The following is a 9,508-nucleotide window of genomic DNA, read 5'->3' as shown; positions in this document are numbered from 1 at the left end:
AATCTAAACAGAAAAAGTATAGGTTTATAGTCGGAAAAATAAGTTACAAGTCATTTTTGTAAAGGTAGTTATTTCAGTCGAAAGAACGACGTCTAGATGACCATTTTAGAAAACATACTTCCACTTTGAGTTTAACCATAATTTTTGGATATAGTTTCATGTTCATAATAAAAATCATTTTCTCAGAATAACAACTTTTAAATCAAAGTTTATCATAGTTTTTAATTAACTAACCCAAAACAGCCCGCGGTGTTACTACGACGGCGTAAATCCGGTTTTACGGTGTTTTTCGTGTTTCCAGGTTTTAAATCATTAAGTTAGCATATCATATAGATATAGAACATGTGTTTAGTTGATTTTAAAAGTCAAGTTAGAAGGATTAACTTTTATTTGCGAACAAGTTTAGAATTAACTAAACTATGTTCTAGTGATTACAAGTTTAAAACTTCGAATAAGATAGCTTTATATGTATGAATCGAATGATGTTATGAACATCATTACTACCTCAAGTTCCTTGGATAAACCTACTGGAAATGAGAAAAATAGATCTAGCTTTAAAGGATCCTTGGATGGCTTGAAAGTTCTTGAAGCAGAATCATGACACGGAAACAATTTCAAGTAAGATTTCCACTCGAAATAAGATTGTTATAGTTATAGAAATTGAATTAAAGTTTGAATATGATTATTACCTTGTATTAGAAAGATAACCTACTGTAAGTAACAAAGGTTTCTTGATCTTGGATGATTACTTGGAATGGATTTAGAAAACTTGGAAGTAAACTTGCAATCTTGGAAGTATTCTTGATTTTATGAAACTAGAACTTTTGGAATTTATGAAGAACACTTAGAACTTGAAGATAGAACTTGAGAGAGATCAATTAGATGAAGAAAATTGAAGAATGAAAGTGTTTGTAGGTGTTTTTGGTCGTTGGTGTATGGATTAGATATAAAGGATATGTAATTTTGTTTTCATGTAAATAAGCCATGAATGATTACTCATATTTTTGTAATTTTATGAGATATTTCATGCTAGTTGCCAAATGATGGTTCCCACATGTGTTAGGTGACTCACATGGGCTGGTAAGAGCTGATCATTGGAGTGTATATACCAATAGTACATACATCTAAAAGCTGTGTATTGTACGAGTACGAATACGGGTGCATACGAGTAGAATTGTTGATGAAACTGAACGAGGATGTAATTGTAAGCATTTTTGTTAAGTAGAAGTATTTTGATAAGTGTCTTGAAGTCTTTCAAAAGTGTATGAATACATATTAAAACACTACATGTATATACATTTTAACTGAGTCGTTAAGTCATCGTTAGTCGTTACATGTAAATGTTGTTTTGAAACCTTTAGGTTAACGATCTTGTTGAATGTTGTTAACCCGTTGTTTATTATAACAAATGAGATGTTAAATTGTTATATTATCATGATATTATGATATATAATATATCTTAGTATTATGTATATACAGTTAAATGTCGTTACAACGATAATCGTTACATATATGTCTCGTTTCGAAATCATTAAGTTAGTAGTCTTATTTTTACATATGTATTTCATTGTTAATACACTTAATAATATATTTACTTATCATTTAACATAATTAACCAAGTGTATCAATATCTTAATATGATTCATATGTACCTAGTAAGACGTTGTTATAACGATAATCGTTATATATATCGTTTTCGAGTTTCTTAAATTAATAGTCTCATTTTTATGTATATAACTCATTGTTAAAATACCTAATGAGATACATACTTATAATAAAATCATGTTAACTATATATATAACCATATATATGTCATCGTATAGTTTTTACAAGTTTTAACGTTCGTGAATCACCGGTCAACTTGGGTGGTCAATTGTCTATATGAAACCTATTTCAATTAATCAAGTCTTAACAAGTTTGATTGCTTAACATGTTGGAAACACTTAATCATGTAAATAACAATTTCATTTAATATATATATAAACATGAAAAAGTTCGGGTCACTACAATGTGCTAGTTCTTCATGTTCCTTCTCGTTATCAGTATGCCGACATCTTCACCAAAGGACTTCCCACTGTTTTGTTCGACGAGTTTAGATCCAGTTTAAGCATTCGTCCCGCTCTCGCTACAACTCTGGGGGGCTGTTAGCCGATATGTTTAGTTGTGCATTAGCCCATATGATTTATTGTAAGCCCGTATCTATAAGGGCCCTTTAGGGTATTGTTTAGATGAATATAAATATGCATGTAATGTTTCAGTACTGGCAAGAAACCCTTTTATCATCTAACATTGTGTACAGTGGCGGAGCCAGAAATTTTTTTTACCGGGGGCGAAATTTTTATTTTAAACCGTAGGGATTTTTTTTTCTGCAAAATATGGAGGTTTTGGGTCAAAATATAGAGTTTTTTGAGCAAAATTTGAGAGTTTTTAGGCAAAATACGAAGGTTTTGAAGCAAAATATGGAGGTTTTGGGGTAAAATATGAAGGGTTTGGGGCAAAAAAAATTCCACAGGGGGCAAAATTGAAAAAACGAAAAAATTTTCACTAAAAATTACAAATCCACTGGGATGGGCGCCCCACCCTGCCCCTTCATAGGTCCGACCCTGATTGTGTATCAAATGAGTAAGTTTTCACATGAAGTTTGAAAACAATGTCACAAGATTTTTCTATTTGGGTTACCGGGAGATGAGTAATTCTGCCTAACAGAAGTTATATTTTGTTCAAACAATATTAGTCTTTGATGGTGTTTTGGATGAATTTGTGTCTAATTTTTCCAAAGTTTTTTTTTTTTTTTTTAATTTAATGAAACGTTTGTATTGTCGTATTCATGCCAATAGTTGGGTGCTTTAGGAAAGTAACGATAGCGCTTGCATGTAAAAGTGTGTACTGTTGAAGACTGAAATATATAGAAAACAAAGTCTATCAGTGATCAACCGACGCGATGTCTATCTGTTGAGGACTGAAATAAGAGCTAATAGTTTATAAATTATCACATACAAGAGTAATATACACAGCTGAATAACTTACTCATAAATTTTTCTAGCATTTTTCGTTCTGTTTCGTAATACAATAATAAAACTATCGCTTTTGTCCCCTTTTAGCGGTAGGAGGTAGCTTCTCGGAAGGGCCACTGGGAAGTTTCTGTCCAATTTCTCTTTCAATCTTGGCTTTCAGTTCTCTAAGAACTTTAATCTGACCCAGCTTTTCAGGTGACAATTTGTCCCAATAAATACCTAACAATAGGGCAGGTCAATTGATGTCACAAAGATGGTTGGATCTTTTCAATTCAGATATAGTAGGCTTTGATACATTACAACTAGATTTTACTGATCTATTTTAATTTAAAATTCAAGTTTTTTAGCCATTTAGGGATGGCAATGGCAGTCGAATGAAATGGCAGTCACATTTAGGGATGATGACAATGGTTACCCGATCCAGTGGATATCCACCCGCTCCATCCGCCTTGCGATGGATATGGATGAACCTAAATGAATATTGATAAGGATATTGATGAACCTAAATGGATATGGATGTGGATGAAAAGTTTCATCGCTGGATATATTTATTAACACCCAAAATATATATACAAATACATAAATATAGATATATGCTTACATAATTACTATTACAAATGCATTTATCATTAGATTTATATTTTGCTTTTAACCTTATAGTGAAATAATTATGATATATCACAATAAAACACGTATATGTAATAAAATAAACATACAATTAAATATTTAATTTTTTATAATCTATGTTGAATAGTACATTCAATAAATTCGTGTTATATCTTCGACAAAAATTACATATTCTTGTTGATAGAATTTAATTATGTCATGTTATGTTTATTTTTGCTATACTACGTTTTTGTTTTCATCGCATATTAAGAAATATTATGACATTTTTTTAGTATCCAATGGATATCCATTAACCCGCTTAATCCAATGGATATAGATATGGATGAATGAACTGAAATTAAATGGATATAAATATGGATATGAATAAATAAAAACTAAATGGATATGGATATAGATATGGATATGATATCACCCGATCCATATCCGATCCATTGTCATCCCTAGTCACATTGCTTTTTAAGTCCATGCATTGTAGAAGATAAGAAACTAACCTTGAGGTTTGGGGATGGGCGTATTGGTAAATATAACTTGGGTTGGAGTGCATATGATATCAACAGGTACATCATGAATGAGTAGCTTCTCAACAGGAATATCATCTACTAACTGTTCGTCATGCACTGAAAGAAGATTTCCCCAAATAAGAACTAGTTACAGCTCAAATTTTTAACTTGGACCGTAAGTATCATAGAGGTGGCAAATTGGGTGGGGCTCGATAATGAGTCAAAACGTGCAACTTTTGGATATGGGTTCAAACCCAATGGGTTGGGTTTACTTGACTCGAAGTATGTGTGTCTGGGGTAGTTGGCAAGTGAATGATGGATCACAAACTTAATATAATTGTTGAATAAAACAATTCGGGATGTTCTAGATAAACTTTTGGTCTCACTTTCGAGAGCCTTGGTTTTTTCTTCACTGTAACAAATTTTAGTTAAATTCCATTTGTTCTGATTATTTTTAACAATTCAGCCTATATAGCCAAGCAAAACTTGTACCAGATGTAACAATTGGAGTTGAGTCATCGATTGCTCCCATATAACGCAGCATTCCATATTCAAGTTCTGCAAATCCCTGCATCATCTATAACGTTTTAGTTCATTTGAAGATTTATACTCGTTACAACAACAACAACAACAACAACAACAACAACAACAACAACAACAACAACAACAACCACAACAACAACAACAACCACAACCACAACCACAACAACCACCACCACCACCACCACCACAACCACAACCACAACCACAACCACAACCACAACCACCACCACCACCACAACAACCACAACAACCACCACCACCACCACCACCACCACAACCACAACCACAACCACCACCACCACAACCACAACCACAACCACAACCACAACCACAACCACAACCACAACCACCACCACCACAACCACAGCAGCAGCAGCAGCAGCAGCAACAACAACAACAACAACAACAACAACAACAACAACAAAAACAACAAACAACAACAAAACCCAATACCACATGAGTGGTGTATAACCAGATTATATTTGTTGGTTATGGTTATTAACCAGATTATTATAGTATGGTTATCCAGTTTGTTGGTAACTATTAGGTGTGATTTTACGATAAACTTACTACTTTGAAATAAACTAAGATAAAAACAGAATAGAACTATAGGAATTGTATTCTGTGTGCAAACTTGCAAACTTAGAATTATGTTTCTTAGTATTGTAGACGGGATTAAGTTATTTTGCAACATAAAAACAAACAGTCTAATCTATTCAGCATATAACATACAGACCTTTTGGCCACGTCTTCTCTACAGACATGGTCCATAGATCTTCAGACAAAACATCTTAAAAAACAAACAACACTAATAATAACTTGTGTTAATCAATTCTTAATCGAACATATTAATTAGCTTCCTTTGTTTTCAGTCTTCAGGCTAATGGCTTGGTCTCATCTATGTAGGTCTTCAACCATAAATTATTTACCTTACATGAGTGATGAGCCAAACTGACAAATGATGATCCTTTACTCAAGACTATATGAGCCACATGTGTAATTTCTATATTTTATTAATCAACATATCCTAATATCTTTGGAATTTATGTAATTTTTTGTAAGAAATTTATTTGTACTTTGGTTTCAAAGAGCTCCTTTTTATTCTTACCACTTCTAACTCGTTACCCGCAACTCAGTCACATCTATAATGAACGATTATAAGTCATACGTATGAAGGGAAAAGGGAGTTACGTACCTCACCCTTGCCAAGTCGAGCCCCGGTTTTTGGATCAACAGCAACCGAGCCAATGACAATAAGGTCCACCTTAATCTTCTCGTCCAATCCAATGGGCTTTCCATATTTTGCAACCCCAACCGAAGTGCATGCCTCGTTCATGGTACTTGGATTCAAATTATTCGATTCGAGTATTGAGAAAAATCCGGTTCTTAAACGGGGCTGGGGAGTTAGCAGTTTCTTTCCACCTTCATAAATACAACTACTCTTATCAGTGTTGCCAATGCCAAAACTAATTAACCTAATTCAAAGACAGTATAATTTTCAAATTGTCTGCTTTCTTTACAACTTGAAGAAAAATTATTAAGGGTTAAAGCTACAAATGGCTCAAATGTCCCGATGTCGCCCATATACTCATTTTCGTCTCACTGTCGGCTATATACTTTCAAAAAGTGTACCAATGTCAACATTTCGTTACCGGTTAACTCCTGAACCGGTAAAGTTAATTATTTAACTTTTTTTTTTTTCATTTTATATGGCTACAAATAGGTCATATACTTTCAGTTTTGTTCCGATGTAGGCTATATACTTTCAGTTTTTGTTCCGATGTATCACCGACATGCCATGACATGCCATGACTACTAAGAAGCCACGTCATCAATTGTTTTCGTTGCAGGTAAAAAAAGTATAGTGGTTTATATTGGTACACCTTTTGAAAGTATATGGCCGACAGTGAGACGAAAATGGATGTATGGGCTACATCGGGACATTTGAGAAACTATATAGCCTATTTTGTAGCTTTAACCCGATTATTAAATTTAAACAATTAATCAAACAAATAAAACTGACCATTAAGTGTCAAAAATCTGACTTGCTTTTGAGGGGTATCAGGATTCACCTTCACACAACCAGCCTTTTGAAACACCTCCAATTTATTCAACTGGTACACAAAATTTCACCCCAATTCATACACAAACAAATAGCCAACATTTAAAATGAACCCTAAACTAAAAACATAACTAAAAAGATTCTTACTTTATGATGATAACTAAAAAGATGCATAAATTGTAATAAATAAATACATAAAGATAACAAAAAAGATTCTTACTTTATCAGCAGCAATGGAAGCATTAACAAAATTAGGGATCCTGTGATGAACAGGTCTAGGAAACTGAGCAATGTTTTTAGCTTCCATTAAATCCCAAACCTTTTTCCGGATTACCCATTTCCAAGCTTTCGGGTCATTTTCAATATCAGTTGTTTGTTTCTCAGCCATTGATTCTCTTGCTTTAGCATCCAAATGAAGCCTCTCGGCCTCATATGATGTTTCATCGAAAGAAACTTGGGTTTTGTTGTTACCAACTTTGAATGAATTATTGTGATTGCAGTTACTGTTGAATTTACAGGTTTTAAAGATAAAATTTGGTTTATTATTGCTTTGATGTTTGAATGATGAAATTCGGAATGCACAGGCCTCCATGAGTTCAGGATAACTATATTTTTCCTTTTCAATATAGAATACCTACCATAAAATTTCATTTCATTATATATTATAAATTATAATTATAATATTATATTATAATATAATAATATAATACTCAGTATTTTTTATATCAATAATCAAATTTCTAAATTTTTAGTTACTACTACATCCGTCCCATTACAAGTGTGCACTTACTTTTTGCACACAGTTTTAGAAAATTTCACTAACTTCATTCCTCACCAATCAGAAATCTTTACTCTTCAGAATAACCTCTTCTATTGGTTGAAACACAAAGTAGACACTTGAAATGGGACATCCCAAAATGAAAATATGAACACTTGTAGTAGTACGGAAGTAGTATTTATTACTCCCTCAGTCTCAAATCTATTTACTACTACTTAATTATCACTAAGTTTTCAAGATGGCTTAGTGGTTGGATGTTTGTGAATCTCTATTTAGATTCATGTTTAATCCTCACTGATCTCTCGCCTTAAAAAAAAAAAAAAAAACACCAAGTTAAATGATAAAGAATTATGAACAAACAAGTGAATGATCTAGATAATCACCACAAACAATAAAACTAAATTGAATGAAATCAAAGAAACCACAAAACGAAGAGTTTATCTCTTAAACCAGAAAACGATTACAATGAAGACTGAAAAAACTTCTACAGTATCCAACCCTAATGTGCCCTTTTATACATCCAGAAAGCCAAGAATGAGAAACTACAATTAGACCCCTGGACTATTAAAACTTTGTATAAATAACACGAATGGTCCCTGTAGTTCTTTCTGTGTATAATAAACAATGGATACTCAAACACAACTACGTCTCATCTGTGTACTATCTACCTTGGACCCCACACCAGGTGCATTATCCATAAATAGACAGTACATGATTCGCAAAGTGTTTGAGCCTTCATAAACAGCTACACTCTGAACCTTGACTGCAACAAAGTCTTCTTGCATGATCCAAGAATGTAACCACCACTAGACAATCTGCATTCCTGTTACTCAACCAAACAAGCATTAGGAAGTGATAAAATACACAATCAAATGTTTAGATTGTCACTTTAACACCCCCCCCACAATCTAATCATTTGAACAGATTTAACAAACACAATTGATCACACAACACCCTATGTTGTGGACCACTTAACCCTTTTGTGAACAAGTCAGCAACATTATTCGCAGATTCTATCTTCTTCACATTTACAACACCTGCAGACAACTTATCTCTCACAAAATGAAGATCTATTTCAAAATGTTTAGTTTTTTCATGGAAAACAGGATTAGAAGCAATTTTAATTGCAGCCTTGTTATCAACAAATATTTCCACAGGTAACACAACATTATATTCCAACTCAACAAGCAGTTTCAAAATCCAAACAATCTCACAAGTTACATCAGCAAGTGCTCTATACTCAGCTTCAGCTGAGGATCTAGAAATGGTAGCCTGTTTTTTACTCTTCCATGAAATCAGTGTTCCATTTAAAAACACACAGTAACCTGTGACAGACTTTCTGAACATACAAGCTTTACCCCAATCAGAATCTGCAAAAGCCTTTAACTCAACACCACAAGTTTTTGAAATATGTACACCCAACCCAGGAGCACCTTTTAGATATCTTAACAACCTTAATGCACACTTCAAATGTGACTGTAGAGGAGAATGCATGAATTGACTCAATAAGTGAACAGAGTATGATATATCAGGCCTTGTTAAAGTAAGATATATAAGTTTACCTATCAACTTTTGATACTTATTAACATTTTCAAGACCCTTATCAGATTGTGTACACTCTGTGTTTAAAACAAATCCTATTTCCAATGGTGTTTGTGCAGGTTTACAACCCAAAACACCAAATTCAGCCAACAATTCTAAACAATACTTCCTTTGTGACAAACAAATACCAGATTGTGTTCTCAACACTTCTATTCCCAAAAAATATTTCAACATTCCTAAATCTTTTATTAAGAATTTTGAACTTAAAAACAATTTAAACTTATCAATTTCTCTCACATCATTTCCTGTAACCACAATGTCATCCACATAGACAAGTAAAGCAACAAACACACCACTTTCTGACTTAATAAACAAGGAATAATCATTTTTACTTTGTTTAAAGCCATGCTCAACCAAGGCAGAGGACAATTTTTCATTCCAC

The 9,508-nt window shown here is 33.1% G+C and overlaps 1 protein-coding gene across 1 annotated transcript; it reads right to left on the bottom strand.

Annotated features, from left to right (window-relative positions):
* Positions 1-2,950: 2,950 nt before the first annotated feature.
* LOC139898857 (5-formyltetrahydrofolate cyclo-ligase-like protein COG0212) lies at positions 2,951-7,358 on the bottom strand. Its single transcript, XM_071881658.1, has 6 exons — positions 6,967-7,358; positions 6,708-6,798; positions 5,880-6,106; positions 4,634-4,709; positions 4,133-4,258; positions 2,951-3,233 (listed from the first exon to the last, which is right to left on the bottom strand). The coding sequence occupies exons 1-6, from the start codon at positions 7,336-7,338 to the stop codon at positions 3,079-3,081; spliced, it is 1,047 nt and encodes a 348-aa protein (XP_071737759.1). The 5' UTR covers positions 7,339-7,358; the 3' UTR covers positions 2,951-3,078.
* Positions 7,359-9,508: the final 2,150 nt, after the last annotated feature.

Source organism: Rutidosis leptorrhynchoides, chromosome 3 (genome assembly GCF_046630445.1).
Source record: "Rutidosis leptorrhynchoides isolate AG116_Rl617_1_P2 chromosome 3, CSIRO_AGI_Rlap_v1, whole genome shotgun sequence".
NCBI lineage: Eukaryota > Viridiplantae > Streptophyta > Magnoliopsida > Asterales > Asteraceae > Rutidosis > Rutidosis leptorrhynchoides.
The sequence above is the reverse complement of the archived record's forward strand: the minus strand, read 5'-3'. Positions and strand labels throughout refer to the sequence as shown.